At 40.6% G+C, this 16,206-nt stretch overlaps 3 protein-coding genes and 1 long non-coding RNA gene across 4 annotated transcripts in view; 2 read left to right on the top strand and 2 right to left on the bottom strand.

Moving 5' to 3' along the window:
* Positions 1-6,215, bottom strand: part of LOC110494684 (guanine nucleotide-binding protein G(s) subunit alpha-like) — a 48,683-nt gene extending 42,468 nt beyond the window's left edge. The window contains exon 1 of the mRNA XM_090206303.1: positions 5,606-6,215. Coding sequence (XP_090062429.1) covers positions 5,606-5,867 — 262 coding nt within the window. The 5' untranslated portion in view covers positions 5,868-6,215. The remainder of the gene's footprint in view (positions 1-5,605) is intronic.
* A 3,205-nt stretch (positions 6,216-9,420) lies between these two features.
* Positions 9,421-10,989, top strand: LOC100135925 (glutathione peroxidase 1). Its single transcript, XM_021569971.3, has 2 exons — positions 9,421-9,943; positions 10,247-10,989. The coding sequence occupies exons 1-2, from the start codon at positions 9,866-9,868 to the stop codon at positions 10,592-10,594; spliced, it is 426 nt and encodes a 141-aa protein (XP_021425646.1). The 5' UTR covers positions 9,421-9,865; the 3' UTR covers positions 10,595-10,989.
* LOC149976225 (uncharacterized) lies at positions 10,975-13,437 on the bottom strand. The gene is made up of 4 exons (XR_016488074.1): positions 13,352-13,437; positions 12,135-12,318; positions 11,942-12,030; positions 10,975-11,727 (listed from the first exon to the last, which is right to left on the bottom strand). It is a non-coding gene; the product is annotated as an uncharacterized LOC149976225 (long non-coding RNA).
* Positions 13,438-13,536: 99 nt separating this feature from the next.
* LOC110494680 (putative protein BRICK1-A) lies at positions 13,537-16,025 on the top strand. Its single transcript, XM_021569965.3, has 3 exons — positions 13,537-13,848; positions 14,597-14,679; positions 14,792-16,025. Exons 1-3 carry the CDS (start codon positions 13,578-13,580, stop codon positions 14,816-14,818), a joined length of 381 nt encoding a protein of 126 aa, XP_021425640.2. The 5' UTR covers positions 13,537-13,577; the 3' UTR covers positions 14,819-16,025.
* The last annotated feature ends 181 nt before the right edge of the window (positions 16,026-16,206 follow it).

The raw sequence follows: 16,206 nt of genomic DNA, 5'->3' as shown, positions 1-16,206 counted from the left end.
GCTGTGCTCACTTGAACAGGAAGGTGGCATGGTGGTCCTTCTTGTGGGCAAATTTTGTCACCATTCTCTGGATTTATGGTGCTTTCAAGACAACTGGGATATCGGGAAAAAACAAGTTTGAATCATGACGTCAGGGATCTTAAGGTCGGAACTCTAGAAAGAGGCCAGAGTTCCCAACTTGGAATTCAGATTTGGATGACCGTTCACAACATATTTTCTTTCCCCCCCCAGAGTTCCCAGTTGTCTTGAAATCACTGAAGTCTGAGATTTTCCAGTTCCAAGTTTCCAGTTATTTTGAAAGCAGCGGAAGTCATGCTGGATGGGCACTTCTAATGTAAATCTATGACAGCACCCAAGGGGCTTGAACTTTATAGCTCTCCCTGTAGATTCTGCAGTGACATAGTGTCCCCATGAGTGACAGAACACTGAGCCAATTACGGCGTAACTAGAGAACATTACCACCCCTACCCTCTGTATTTTTATTTATTTATTTATTTAACTAGGCAAGTCAGTTAAGAAAAAAATATTATTTACAATGACGGCCTAACCCGGATGACGCTGGGCCAGTTGTGTGCCACCTATGGGACTCCCAATCACAGCTGGATGTGATACAGCCTGTAATTGAACCAGGATCTGTAGTGACACCTCTAGCACTGAGATGCAGTGCCTTAGATCACTGCGCCACTCGGGAGCCCCTGAGCACTCTAAAAATGAGGGGTTCAACAAGGGTTCTTCTAAGATCCTCAAAGTTCTTTGAAGAACCTTCGTCACGTTCGTTATAAGGATCAGACCAAGGCGCAGCGTGGTATGTGTACATTCTTATTTATTAAAAGAATGAACACTGAACAAACTAACAAAATAACAACATGAAGCTATACAAACGAGTACTGACAGGCAACTACACATAGACAAGATCCCACAAACACCAAAGGGAAAATGGCTAACTAAATATCATCCCCAATCAGAGACAACGATAAACAGCTGCCTCTGATTGGGAACTATATCAGGCCACCATAAATTTAGAAAAAACCTAGACAATACAAAAACTAGCGTACCCACCCTAGTCACGCCCTGACCTAACCAAAATATAAAGAAAACAGTGATATCTAAGGTCAGGGCGTGACAACCTTAGGGTTCTTGGCACTGAAAATGGCCCCCAAAAGGTTCTTCCAAGAACCCCATAGGAGGTGGGGTTCATCAAGGAACCTCCTTAGTTAGTGGGGGTTCTTGCAGAAACCTAACTGCCCAACTGAAACATTTGAATTTGAAAGGATAGCACTTAACTGAAAATGTAAAGATCTCAATTTAAGGTAAGGTTTGTCCCTTGTATGATCTAAATTGATATGGTTTGATGATGATACCATGCCAATTGTGGTATGTTATGCAGATCACTGTAACGGTTTTCTTGGTGAGAAGGAGAGTCGGACCAAAATGCAGCGTGGCTATTGCAATCCATGTTTATTTAAATAATAAAGAAACACGAATCTAAATACTAACACTACCAAAACAATAAATGTAATGAAAACCGAAACAGCCTATACTTGTTTAAACTAACACCGAACAAGGACATCAGAACACTAAGGACAATCACCCACGACAAACTCAAAGAATATGGCTGCCTAAATATGGTTCCCAATCAGAGACAACGATAAACACCTGCCTCTGATTGAGAACCACTCCAGACAGCCATAGACCTTGCTAGATAACCCCACTAGCTACAATCCCAATACATACACACCAAAACCCCAAGACAAAACACACCACAATACAAAAACCCCATGCCACACCCTGGCCTGACCCAATACATGAAGAAAAACACAAAATACTTAGACCAGGGCGTGACAATCACATGTACCATTCTCTACAATTATGGACAAACTATGTGTATGAAAACCATTATCAAAACAGTTTTTTTCATGAACATTTACCACAAAAACCAAAGGTATGAATACTGTTGTGTGCATGTTTTGTTAATCATCTGTATAAGTACTATTTTTTGGATTCACATACTTTACCCTCCCTACACCTCTGATGAATATAACAGGAAACCTGTTTGCAAAATTTTTCTGTCTATGGATACGGAGAACATCAACACATTAACATCAACACGCCAGACGATATATCCATTGGACTTGGGGTTTACCTCATATTTGGCTTTTTTTTTTAATTCTGCTTTGCCACTAAAATCATAATAAACACTGACAACTAAAATATTGTGTTATTGTTATGCATATTTTTATTAGTAATAATAGGGGAGAGGGGGGGGGGGGTTTGGGGGTAGTTCAAAAATTTATTCCAAAAGGTTATTTGAGGATCCATTAAAAGGGGCTCTTTGAAGAACTTATAGGGGTTCCCCCACAGTTTCAATTTGAAGAACCCCTAAAGGACACTCCTGGAAGCTTTTCCTTTTGAGTCCACCACCACAGAAAGCACTGAGCTAGGCTGAAACACCTGCATTTTGGAGCTGTCTTACTCAAAACAAAAAAGAGACCATGTTTGTATGCAGCTTTATTAACTCAATTATTATTATTTTTTTTTACATTGCTTGCTAACTGATATGGGACATGTATTAATGCCAAAATAACATGCAAAACAGGCAAGAATAAATACACATACACACACACACATATATATACAGTGGGGAGAACAAGTATTTGATACACTGATTTTGCAGGTTTTCCTACTTACAAAGCATGTAGAGGTCTGTAATTTTTAACATAGGTACACTTCAACTGTGAGAGACGGAATCTAAAACAAAATTCCAGAAAATCGCATTGTATGATTTTTAAGTAATTAATTTGCATTTTTTTGCATGACATAAGTATTTGATACATCACAAAAGCAGAACGTAATATTTGGTACAGAAACCTTTGTTTGCAAATACAGAGATCATACGTTTCCTGTAGTTCTTGACCAGGTTTGCACACACTGCAGCAGGGATTTTGGCCCACTCCTCCATACAGACCATCTCCAGATCCTTCAGGTTTCATGGGCTGTCGCTGGGCAATACGGACTTTCAGCTCCCTCCAAAGATTTTCTATTGGGTTCAGGTGTGGAGACTGGCTAGGCCACTCCAGGACCTTGAGATGCTTCTTACGGAGCCACTCCTTAGTTGCCCTGGCTGTGTGTTTCGGGTCGTTGTCATGCTGGAAGACCCAGCCACGACCCATCTTCAATGCTCTTACTGAGGGAAGGAGGTTGTTGGCCAAGATCTCACGATACATGGCCCCATCCATCCTCCCCTCAATACGGTGCAGTCGTCCTGTCCCCTTTGCAGAAAAGCATCCCCAAAGAATGATGTTTCCACCTCCATGCTTCACGGTTGGGATGGTGATCTTGGGGTTGTACTCATCCTTCTTCTTCCTCCAAACCCTGCAAGTGGAGTTTAGACCAAAAAGCAACATTTTTGTCTCATCAGACCACATGACCTTCTCCCATTCTTCCTCTGGATCATCCAGATGGTCATTGGCAAACTTCAGACGGGCCTGGATATGCGCTGGCTTGAGCAGGGGGACCTTGCGTGCGCTGCAGGATTTTAATCCATGACGGTGTAGTGTGTTACTAATGGTTTTCTTTGAGACTGTGGTCCCAGCTCTCTTCAGGTCATTGACCAGGTCCTGCCGTGTAGTTCTAGGCTGATCCCTCACCTTCCTCATGATCATTGATGCCCCACGAGGTGAGATCTTGCAAAGAGCCCCAGACCGAGGGTGATTGACCGCCATCTTGAACTTCTTCCATTTTCTAATAATTGCGCCAATAGTTGTTGCCTTCTCACAAAGCTGCTTGCCTATGGTCCTGTAGCCCATTCCAGCCTTGTGCAGGTCTACAATTTATCCCTGATGTCCTTACACAGCTTTCTGGTCTTGGCCATTGTGGAGAGGTTGGAGTCTGTTTGAATGAGTGTGTGGACAGGTGTCTTTTATACATGTAACGAGTTCAAACAGGTGCAGTTAATATAGGTAATGAATGGAGAACAGGAGGGCTTCTTAAAGAAAAACTAACAGGTCTGTGAGAGCCGGAATTCTTACTGGTTGGTAGGTGATCAAATGCTTATGTCATGCAATAAAATGCAAATTAATTACTTAAAAATCATACAATGTGATTTTCTGGATATTTGTTTTAGATTCCGTCTCTCACAGTTGAAGTGTATATATATATATATATATTTGTTTTTAGCCTAACAGGTGGGGCTGAAAATAGGCGGGGCTCTGCCCTACCTGCCCTGAATGACATGTCGCCACCGGATTTGAGTTTCAAAACAATTAATCTGGCTAAGAAGATGTAATAAAATTAAACAAGGTAGCTCCTTTTTTGTTTTCTACAAATTAGCATTTTAGCACAATCATACCTCTACTTTGTTCTGTTATTCTAAAAACAACATTTCAAACTCCAACAAGAGGTCCCCTAAGGACACAGAAGATAGCCTTAGCTAACAGGGTGGAGATCATCAGCAGAACAACGAAGAGAAGCAATGATTAAGATAATAACTAACTAACTCACACCTGATTGTTCATAAGCATACGAAGGTTCTCATTCTGCTCATGTCCAGTCTGTTCTTAAACCTGCAGCCCCGCATGACTGGTGTATTTTGGTCACAGAGCCCACACAGTTCTTCCACTTGTGTCTGCAGACTGCCCTCCTTTCCTTGTGTAACGTAGAAAAAAGGGGCAGCTTCTATAAAAGGCAAAGGAGCTAAGGGTCTCCTTGTGTTACAGTCTATAACTATAGGTTGTATCAAGGTCTTACTTTGCTAACACTTTTGATTCAACTTTTTTTTGTATGAAACCTGTTCTCCTTCACTTGAGCAAATCAAAACAATGCCTTCCACAAGAACTGGCATAAGCAGTTACAAGCAGCCATAAGCAGTTATTACATGTCCTTATGGATCATTTTCTGCATATGTGTGTGTGTGTGTGTGTGTGTGTGTGTGTGTGTGTGTGTGTGTGTGTGTGTGTGTGTAAGATACATATAATGCCACATTTAGCTTATACAGTCTGCTTTTCAAATTAATCTTGTTTTGGTCTCTTTTCTCAAAAAGCAAGCATGTGAGAATCTGCCTGTTCTCATATACCCTCAAGGCAGCATTAGCCTCTGAAACCTATGATAGCATGTCGTTTCTTAATTCACTCACTAAATAAACTGTGAGTGTAATAACAAGCGATGAATAGGGGTGTATGTACTGCTGTTGCATATTTACACTTACAACAAACAGTCCCTCAAAAATAACGTGTTGTTTGGACATCAATAAGCATCACCCACAACGGTGTAGAGAAAGCAGCTGAGATATCAGTGTAGATAGCCAGTTCGATATCAGAGGGAACTACAACGTATATGTCTTGACTCTTGATATATTGGTAAAATTACATTAGTGATTTAACAAGTGCAGGGCCTAGCCTATATATGGTAACTATATCCAATTTCAGTGTGAATATTCTGCTGAATAAAAACACAGAACAAGCTCATTAGCAGTCATGGCAGATCAGTTAGGTTACTTGTCCAGTTAGCAAATGATCACAAAGCTGAGATCCTTATGGACATATGGCCAAATATACAGTGCAGAGCACAACACTTTAAATTAGGTCGTTTAACAGTTCAATTAACCTACCCAATAGCAGAAGCCTGTGGGTTTGTTTGTACTCCCTCTTCTCTGCTTTCAGACTCTTGTCTATGTTCCGACTTCTCTTTATTTCTGCTTTGATCCGTGCTTTCTCCTCCACTCTGCGTTGATCCCGAAGCTCCAGGTCGGAACAATTATCCTGCTGCCCAGGCTCGCCATCTAGCCCAGCATTAGCACCCGTTCGCCCGCTGTAGGTTATCGATGAGTGCGGTCCTATAATCCTAGATCTAAAACTATGGCACATCCCCATAACGAGCCGCCAGGTTTTAATTCAATTAATTCAAGCTAACACTGACTGAGCGTGGAAACACCATTATAACAGTCTCGCTGTTTATTTTCACATCCCGTTAGCGGACATGGGGTCCGTGCAAGGACCAAGGTGTCCCCTTCTCGCACTTGAATGTTTTTTCTGAAAACGTAAAAAACACTCACAGTATCTGACGAATATGAAACTGAACGACGCACAGTTTCAGTGCTTCTAGTGTGATATATTTAAGTAGATAGCTTGTTGGTTTGCCCTATTTTGATATCGAAGTGCTTCCTCATCCTGTTACCATTTTTAGGAGCAACAGGGGGAGGCAGAGGAAAAGCCACGCTTTTGAGTCACATGATTTGCGTCATTCATAGCTTGCTTTAGCACACCTGATTCAATCTCAAATCAATCCCTCTCACAGAATATACATACTGTACTCTCACAGAATATACATACTGTACTCTCACAGAATATACATACTGAAGGGTTATAGCTTCAAGGCTCTTTTCAGTGTCAGAGTACTTTCTGTCAATCACCGTATTCTTATCGGCAGACTCGACAGCCTTGGTTTCTCAAATGACTGCTTCGCCTGGTTCACCAACTACTTCTCTGAGTTCAGTGTGTCAAATCGGAGGGCCTGTTGTCCGGACCTCTGGCAGCCTCTATGGGGGTACCACAGGGTTAAATTCTCGGGCTGATTCTTTTCTCTGTATATATCAATGATGTCGCTCTTGCTGCTGGTGATTCTCTGATCCACCTCTACTCAGACGACACCATTCTGTATACATCTGGCCCTTCTTTGCACACTGTGTTAACTAACCTCCAAATGAGCTGCAATGCCATACAACACACCTTCCGTGGCCTCTAACTACTCTTAAACGCTAGTAAAACCAAATACTAGCATCACTACCCTGGACGGTTCTGACCTAGAATATGTGGACAACTACAAATACATAGGTGTCTGGCTAGACTAAACTCTCCTTCCAGACTCATATTAACCATCTCCAATCCAAAATCAAATCTAGAATCAGCTTTCTATTTCGCAACAAAGCCTCCTTCACTCACGCCGCCAAACTTACCCTAGTAAAACTGACTACCCTACCTATGGCGACGTCATCTACAAAATAGCTTCCAACAGTCTACTCAGCAAACTGGATGTAGTCTATCACAGTGCCATCCGTTTTGTCACCAAAGCCCCTTACACCACCCACCACTGCGACCTGTATGCTCTAGTCGGCTGGCCCTCGCTACATATTCGTCGCCAGACCCACTGGCTCCAGGTCATCTATAAGTCTATGCTAGGTAGGGCTTCCCGGGTGGCGCAGTGGTCCAAGGCATTGTCGTGATAGCTGTGCCACCAGAGACTCTGGGTTCGAGCCTAGGCTCTGCTGCAGTCGTCCGTGACCGGCAGGTCCATGGGGTGACGCACAATTGGCCCAGCATCGTCCGGGTTAGGGAGGGCTTGGCCAGCACACACTAACAACTCCTGTGGTGGGCAGTGCATGCTGACCAAGTCACCAGGTACGGTGTTTCCTCTGACACATTGGTGTGGCTGGCTTCTGGGTTGAATGTGTGTTGTGTCAAGAAGCAGTGCGGCTAGCTTGGGTTGTGCTTCAGAGGACGCATGGCTCTCAACCTCATTGGTGTGGAAGCCAGCCACACCAATGAGCAGCAATGAGACAAGACTGTAACTACCACCAATTGGATACCGCAAATAAAAAAGGGGTGAAAATAAAATTGGAGCACGTGCTCCAGCAGGTATATTACTTGCTACTATGGCACACTGAACTCAGAGAAGTAGTTGGTGAACCAGCTACTATGGCCTATTTAAATAGGCCATAGTAGCTGGTTCACCAACTACTTCTCTGCCTTTAATGCACTTTCTTTTTTCTATTGTGCTTGTTTATTCCATGTGTAACTCTGTGCTGTTGTTTGTGTCGCACTGCTTTATCTTGGCCAGGTCGCAGTTCTAAATGAGGACTTGTTCTCAACTAGCTTACCTGGTGAAAAAGGTGAAATAATTGTTTTCATTTAAAAATACCCAAAGCCTCCTTTGGCCGCCTTTCCTTCCAGTTCTCTGCTGCCAGTGACGAGTACATAGTCCATCTGTAAATAGCCCACCCAATCTACCTACCTCATCCCCATATTGTTTTTATTTACTTTTCTGCTCTTTTGCACACCAGTATCTCTACTTGCAAATCATCATCTGCTCATCTATCACTCCAGTTTTAATTTGCTAAATTGTAATTACTTTGCCACTATGGCCTATTTATTGCCTTACCTCCTCACGCCATTTGCACACACTGTCTATAGACTTTATTTTTTTCTATTGTGTTATTGACTGTACGCTTGTTTATTCCATGTGTAACTCTGTGTTGTTGTTTGTGTCGCACTGCTTTGCTTTATCTTGGCCAGGTCGCAATTGTAAATGAGAACTTGTTCTCAACTAGCTTACCTGGTTAAGGTAAGCTGGTTTTAAATAGGCAAAATAAAACTGATAGACCGCAATTGTGTTTATCTGAAAATGTCAATATCTTACTTTGAAAAGGGGGAAAAACGGTGTATCGCTCAATATTTAGATGAAGATGGATTATATTAACACTACTGTTAACTGCTGGGTTATTGCTATCATGCGGTGCCTTTCCTGTCCCCAGGAAATATCACTTCTTATTTAGTGTATAGTAGTCAGACATGCGGATTTCAAAAAGCTTTAAATACAAGGTCAGGTGTCCTTTACCTTAAAAACTCACAAATATGGATATTAAAAGCGAATTTTATGCATTTTCGAAATAAAAAATCAGTGGACATAGGAGTTTTTGCCATGTCCCCGGAGGTTATTCATCAACTTCTACGAGAAATATAAGCCATAAAATAATACAACATTTTTAAAAATTCTTCATTATTTTATAGTTCTAGTTAAATTCTCTCTCATAACTTTTTTACATGATTATTGTATTTATTTTTATTTATTTAAGATTTACTGAGTGTCCCTGATATCAATTTCCACCCTGTTACTTTGTTGTAAATTTTCCATTTAAGAAAACAACCCTTTCCTACAATGACACCACATTCAGGAAGTGTCATAATTTATTTGGTGGGAAAACAACGGTGCAAAGATAAATAAATATAAACACTCAGTTGTGTTTCATGTTGTTAGTCTGTATTTCCCACTCATTTACACCTTGTTAGGCAAAATTATATATACAAACAAAATCGAAATGTTAAACTATGTTTGATAGAGAAGTTCAAATCCTGTTCAAGTGTTTACCATTATTCTAGCTCAATCTTGGTCACTCACGGAGTTATGGCTAATTTAATCTCCAAATGTCCACTTTATTAGGTTCCACCCTGTTAAGAATTTTTTTTCTGAAGGAATATACATATATATTTTTTTATATTTTCCGCTTTAAAATTAAGAGGTCCAAAAGGCACTGCTGTGTATGTGTTATAGATTTTTCAGATTGGACCAAAAAAATCGGATTAGGGATGTTTGTGATTGACTAGAATTCATCCCATGGGGGAACCTCTCTAAAATTGCCAATAGATGGCAGCAAATTCTAACTAGTTTGGTACAGCCGGAGCCGGCTTCATAATGTTTTGTATTTACTCCAACCTTAATATATACTCAAATTTTGGACATTCGTTAGATGGATAATCCCATATAATTATTTCCACATAAATACTTTAACATTATTTTAAACTAATTTCTCCAACATTTTTCACCATCGGTGGTTCTCGAAACTGCGACTTCCTCAAACTTTGAAAAATCGCACCTCCCCTTTTCAGTTGCTGTACAAAAGCTAAGAAAACGGAAGGTATCCGAAAGTTAGACGTCGTTGCTTCATGAAATGGCTGGGAAAATAAAGAAGTTTTACGACTTTTCAGCTAAATTGCTGTCTGGAGATTTGCTACATTTCTCCTCCCTAAAGGATAAAGTTGTGCTTATTGAAAATGTGGCGTCACTCTGAGGAACAACAACCAGGGACTACACTCAGATGAACGAGCTCCATTCGCAGTATTCTGAAAAGGGGCTCGTTGTTCTTGGGGTGCCCTGCAACCAGTTTGGCCATCAGGTAGGCATTCACTTATTTTTCTATATGAATTTCAATATTGCAGATTATTCAGTCTTATATTTGAAATGTGGTGGTCAAGTAGTGGTCAACTCTCAGACTGCGAGCCCAAATGTAGTTTGTCGCAGTTGTTGCAACATTGTAGATTGGTAATAACAACACTATTGTTAAACTCTGTCTGTGTAATACTTTTGGGAATCATCATTGAAACATTCGTAGTCCCCCCCCCATGTTGTTAACATGCTTCAATTAAGATCATTTCTGAAACAGATTTATTGTTTATTGATTCTGATTCTGTATAAACAGGAGAATTGTAAGAATGATGAGATCCTGAGGTCCCTGAAGTATATCCGTCCCGGAAATGGCTTTGAGCCCAAATTTCCACTTTTTGAGAAGATGGATGTGAATGGGAAGGATGCCCACCCCTTGTTTGTGTATCTCAAGGATAAATTGCCATTCCCCTCCGATGACTCCATGGCCCTCATGAGCGACCCCAAGTTCATCATGTGGAGCCCTGTCTGCAGGAATGACGTCTCCTGGAACTTTGAAAAGTTCCTGGTCAGTCCTGATGGAGATCCTTACAAGCGCTACAGCAGAAGGTTCCTGACCAGTGACATTGAGGCAGATATTAAGGAGCTACTCAATGTGAAATAAACCGTCCAGGCAGAGCTCTCACAGGGGTACAGTGGTGGTGGTGATAAGGATGTAGAGGGCCACAGGGACAACACAGAATGTCTTCACTCTCCTGTTAATCAGCAGTCGCACATTTTCTTCATCACAATCACAATATCCCTTCACCAGTACCAACGGCTTTTGCTACTAGCATCTGCCTCTGTAGGAATACGCCTGCTGCATTTGTTTCAATTGGCTTTGCTCTCCTGTGCAAGATACTCTTGTTTTTTTAGGCTCTTTACTGAATGAAGACATTCCTTAAAACCTTTGTTGTGAGGGGAGTTTCTGATAAAGATGTAAAGTCCTGAATCTAACAGTAGTGTATTACTCATGTATAGCAAAGACCAGTCAGTAGAGAAATAAATGTAATAAAAACATGTTTTTATTGGTTTTCATTTCCTTTAACTTTATGTAATTCTACATTTGAGGAGTAATAACAGTCACTTGAGGAGTGATAACAGGTTGATGGTTGATATTAACATACAATCAAAGTTTTTACAACAGAGCAATGTTCTATAGATTGTTACAATCAAATAGTTTTAATATTGGTTATAAATACTATAAACTGACTTTATGGTGTATAAAAAACAGAAACTACAGTAACTTGAACCAATGAAATATGACAGCCTAGATGTCTCTACAAAATAAAGTAGAGGGATACATAAAAAACTGCAAGTTTGCTGCTGAATAATTCACTTCTCTGATTGTTCTATGTATTGTAAAGTGAGCCCAGATTTAATCCTGATTTCAGACAGGTTTGTCTTGAAAATCTTTCCTGAGGAGTTGTTATCAACAGAAACCTATGTCACGATGCTCTGTGTACAGATAACTGGCTGAATGAGGGCCTTGTCATTGAGTACAGAAGTCATTGTAATAAACAGAAAGATCATACTCCCTTTCCATCTGCAACACAATCTCTAACATGCAGTGGTCCTCCTCTGAACTGGACACATCTCCATTGCTGCTGCTTCTGTACTCTACTAAGCTGTCTGAACTGTGTTCCTCTGGTGATAGAAACTCCTTGTCTACGTCCTGATTCCCACACACACGGTGCAGCTCATTCTCAAACTCCAGTTTAGCCACTAGATCCTCCAGAGTCTGGATATCTGAAGTCCCTTTGCAGGGGACACAATGCAAGCTTTGAGTGGTTGGTGTTTGCCATCTCCTTTATGTGATAGCTTTGTGTCTTTAAACTAGTACAGGGGCTGACCTTAAACATTCATTTTGTTTAACATTGAAATGTGGAAAAATGAAAAATAACCACCAGCGTGTGAACATCACAAATTGTGTTTTAACTAATCTTTAATTAGTTGGTGTTTTAATACTAACCTAAAACTTCAAGTAGATCTTTAGGGAATGGAGCTTCGGATTTGCTTGACAGTGCAAAGCCCTCCCTTTTATGCCTTGACTTCTCTCGCCTTTTGAATGACAAAATGACAAATGACCTCAAAATAACATTGTTATAGTATAGCCCTATTGTAATTAAGTCTGTTTGCTTTTTATGTATCCATAATCTCTATACCTGACAAGTGGTTCCTCAAATTGTAGTTTTGTTTGTGAGTGACTGAGTGAGTCCTTGCTGGACTTATCAAGAGAAGAAGGTGTAGAGATCTCTAGTGCTGTAATATCCTCCATTGCACGGTCCAAGGCATCAGTTAGCCCTTGTCCTTGTTTACACTGTTTCAGGCTTGTTGGAGAGGCTAATGCTGTACAAATTAAATGGTTATGGTAGAATAGTGGCTGATATCCCATAGCGTCCGCTGGAAGTGCATCAGCAGTTGTCCTATTTTAAAGTCAGTCCCTGACAGTCTATTATTATATTTTTATTTTGAACCTTTATTTAACTAGGCAAGTCAGTTAAGGACAAATTCTTATTTGCAATGACGGCCTACACCGGCCAAACCAGGACGACGCTGGGCCAAATGTGTGTCGCCCTATGGGACTACCAATCACGGCCGGTTGTAATACAGTCTGGATTGCAATTAGCCCATGTCAACTAACATTTTATAGTTTACTAGGTGAGTTAGTCGAACCAGCTATCTAAACCTTGTAGTAATTATGGCCGAATTACTGACCAGGCACTCAAGGCATGTGCCTAGGGGCCCTGACCTCCAGGGGGCCCCCATTGATTTTGTTTGTCACTCTCACTCAGATATCTGTAGTAGAATGTGTAGAATTGCAGGAAAATAGCTTTAAAATTGCTAAATGTTTTCACCGTCCCAATTTAAAATGTGTAGAATTGCAGGAAAATAGCTTTAAAACTGCATTTTTCTCTCAACCATAGGGGGAAATGTGTAGAATTACAGGAAAATAGCTTTAAAGGTGCCGGTTTTTCTCTCCACTGCCACTTAAATATTTTGCCTATGAGTTGTCCCCCCCCCCCCAGACCCAGATCTGAGTGGATGACCCATGTTTCTGGGCATATTGACCCTAACCCCCTTGACATTTGATAAGGCAAGTTTCTTAGCTATTTTTAAAAAATTGATTATAGAAGTATAGAAATTGTCATTGTTGGTATGCCTAAAGCTTCAAGCTAATAGCAACAAAAAACACATAGCTAAACTAGCTACCTTTGTACTTCAGCACCATGGAACGGGTGATATATATATATATATATATATATATATATATATATATATATATATATATGCTAGCTATCTCGTGTCAATCGATCAGAAATAACAAGTACGTTAACATTAGCTCTTGTGTGTGGTGCGGGTTAGTGCTTGTTGGCCTCACCATTGTCGCTGATGTTGCTTGTTTGATAACTCTGACTGATTGTTAAAGTTCGAACTTGCTAAACTTCTGAAGGTCTTGGAATCTGCAACCGCCATCCTTGTCTCGTGATTAAGTAGCTAGTTGGACGTGTTGAATGTGGCTCGTGAGCAAACTGATTATGAACATGTAAACTCTTTCGCGTTTATGTTGCTGGAAAGGTTTCTGAAGTTGACATTTCAAATAGTTAATGGGAAGGGTTGTGGCTACGGTTAGGGTATGGACGTCCCAAGTATCCCGGATAGCTCTTACCATGCGATCAACCCACCCAACCCCCCTTGATGACAGCATTTGGCGCACCCTACCAGACGGCGGAAGTATTGAGTTTAGCAAACTCGTAAAGATGTCTATCCAGGATGACCCAGTTCAAAGAGAAATCCATCAGGATTGGGCAAATCGCGAGTATATAGAAGTGATCACGAGTAGCATCAAGAAGATTGCCGATTTCCTAAATTCATTTGGTAAGCTTTACCCAAGGCATTCCTTCCTGCTTTCGTCCAGTGGCTCGCTCGTTAGCTATCTAGCTAAACAAGCAACCGACCACTCCTAGTTAACGTTAGCTAGCTAACGAATACTTGCTAGCTAGCTTGGACTACGTACGGGTACCGGTAACAGTATTTGATAGCTGGCCAGCGTGTAATGTTGTTACTGTCTTGTGAGCTTGTAGCCCTGGTGCAGAGAGCGCATAGCCCTGGTGCAGTCCATTGATGGTTGCTTATCTAGCCCGCATACGACACTAGCTTTAGGTAGCAGTGGTTGTTGCACAACAATTGCCAGTGGTATTATGAATGTCCTGGTCCCAGATATAATGCCTTCTTTAGCCAACTCTAATTTGGCATGCCAAGTAGTGTCTGAGGAGTTAGTTACACATTGCATACAGAGATCTGGGGTCAGGTTAATGCTATATTGTTATACTTTTTTTTTTTTTTACCATTGTCTGGCATCACACAATCCATATGTTTGAATTGAGTGTCCTGTGGATTGTGCTATGACCTCGAGGTTATATTTACTGTAGTGATCTACCTAAAATGAATTTGACCCTAATAGCTTAATAATAATAATAATAGGGCCAAACCAATCTAAGCCGAACTGTACTCAGCTGGCATGGCTACGCATCCATCACAATTGCTGGAACCTTGCTGGAATGGACAATATGAAATGAATAAGAACAAAACATCAAGTCAATTTTCATGTGAATTTATTTTCCAGATATGTCCTGTCGGTCCCGGTTAGCCACTCTTAATGAGAAGCTAACTGCCTTGGAGCGGAGGATTGAATACATTGAAGCAAGGGTAAGTGGTTTTGAAATATGCACATGATGGTATGAGGTTATAAAATACTGGTACAGAAAAACATCTGTTGGAACATCTGAAATTCATTATGTATCTGTTTCTCACTCCCAAGGTTACTAAAGGTGAAACCCTGACCTAGACCTCCAGATGACTGCTGAAACACCATGAATACACCACTTTTCCTAATTTTCTGTTAATTATTTTATACGTACTTACTGTATAGTTTACATTGGGCTTTGCCTAAACATCAGACTTTCCCATGGTTACTCCATGGATATCCGTCTGAAAGAAGTCGCTGTTAAAAAGACGCAATAGTCTCTACAAAGCAGAATGTTTACTAAAATGATATTTACACTTACTCTACCAGTTGTACATGCTGTTGGTCCTTTTGGCAATAGGTGGAGATAGGGTATCCACAGGAAAGTGTTGTTTACCTGACTTTTTGTGGTACCAGTAGGTTCTGTCGCTTGTATTTTCAATCTATCGATGCATTGCACGTGATTTCACAATATGTAGACAATAGCCAAATATAGTCGACCGAAGAACATTTCCTCGCAATCAGCAGGAAGTGTTTGCTGTTAAGTTAGGCTCAGCCATATTGTGTAAGTGTTTGTCAAGTGCAAATGACATCCGTATTGAAAATAAAATACAAACGATATACAGACTAGCGTACTGAAGGTCGGGTTGATAACACTTACCTGTGGATATTTTGTATCAGATTACCTCTGACATAGGGACAAAATTGGCAGGCAACAGGTAAAGTAAGCTGAAATGAAGTTTGTTCAACATTCTGACTTGTAATGGGACTGTTTGGGAATGCTGAGCCTACATATTAGTGACAAGTGTGTAAGTATTTCACTCACTGATTCTACGAAGAGGCTACATTTGGCTCAATTTGTTTTGGACCTTTTTGTTTGATCCTGAACATATACCTGACTATTTTGTGTGTTAACAGTTTTAAACTCCATACTAAATTCATGAGAAGGCTATTTCATCCATTTTTATGGTTCAAACAGTGTATTATGTGCACTCAATCGTAGAGTGGAGAAGGACAAGCTTATCACTCAAGAAATCACTGTACAACTGCATTCTTGCTTTGTTTATCTTGCCAAGTGAATGTCTAAGCATACATCCACCTGTGTTTGAAACATTTGAACAGTTGATTTACCTGCTGTGAATCATGAATGACAAAATCAAAATGAGAGGCTTATGTCCCCAAGTGCCAAGTTGACACTGTGCTGTTTGTGTGTATTTATTAATCTTCTATTACTATCTCATGGTCATGTTTGTACAGTACATAGTGACAATTGTTTTATGGCAAAAAAATAAAGAAACTAACATTGAAAGTGCAGCTATGTGTCATTTTCTCCAGACAAAAGGTTTAAGTAGTAAAGATTATTCATTCTCACGCTCACAAGCTCCCGATGTTGCCTTTCATTAAATGTTATAGACCTGTGTGAAATGTTTTAGGCCTGTGAAAACCAGGCAGGACAGGCTACACCTAGCCTCGTACGAAGGCACCGATCA

Source organism: Oncorhynchus mykiss, chromosome 17, assembly GCF_057628025.1.
Source record: "Oncorhynchus mykiss isolate SJ-2025 chromosome 17, ASM5762802v1, whole genome shotgun sequence".
NCBI classification, from domain to species: Eukaryota; Metazoa; Chordata; class Actinopteri; order Salmoniformes; family Salmonidae; genus Oncorhynchus; species Oncorhynchus mykiss.
Note: the sequence above shows the minus strand (reverse complement) of the source record. Positions and strands in the feature narration are given on the sequence as shown.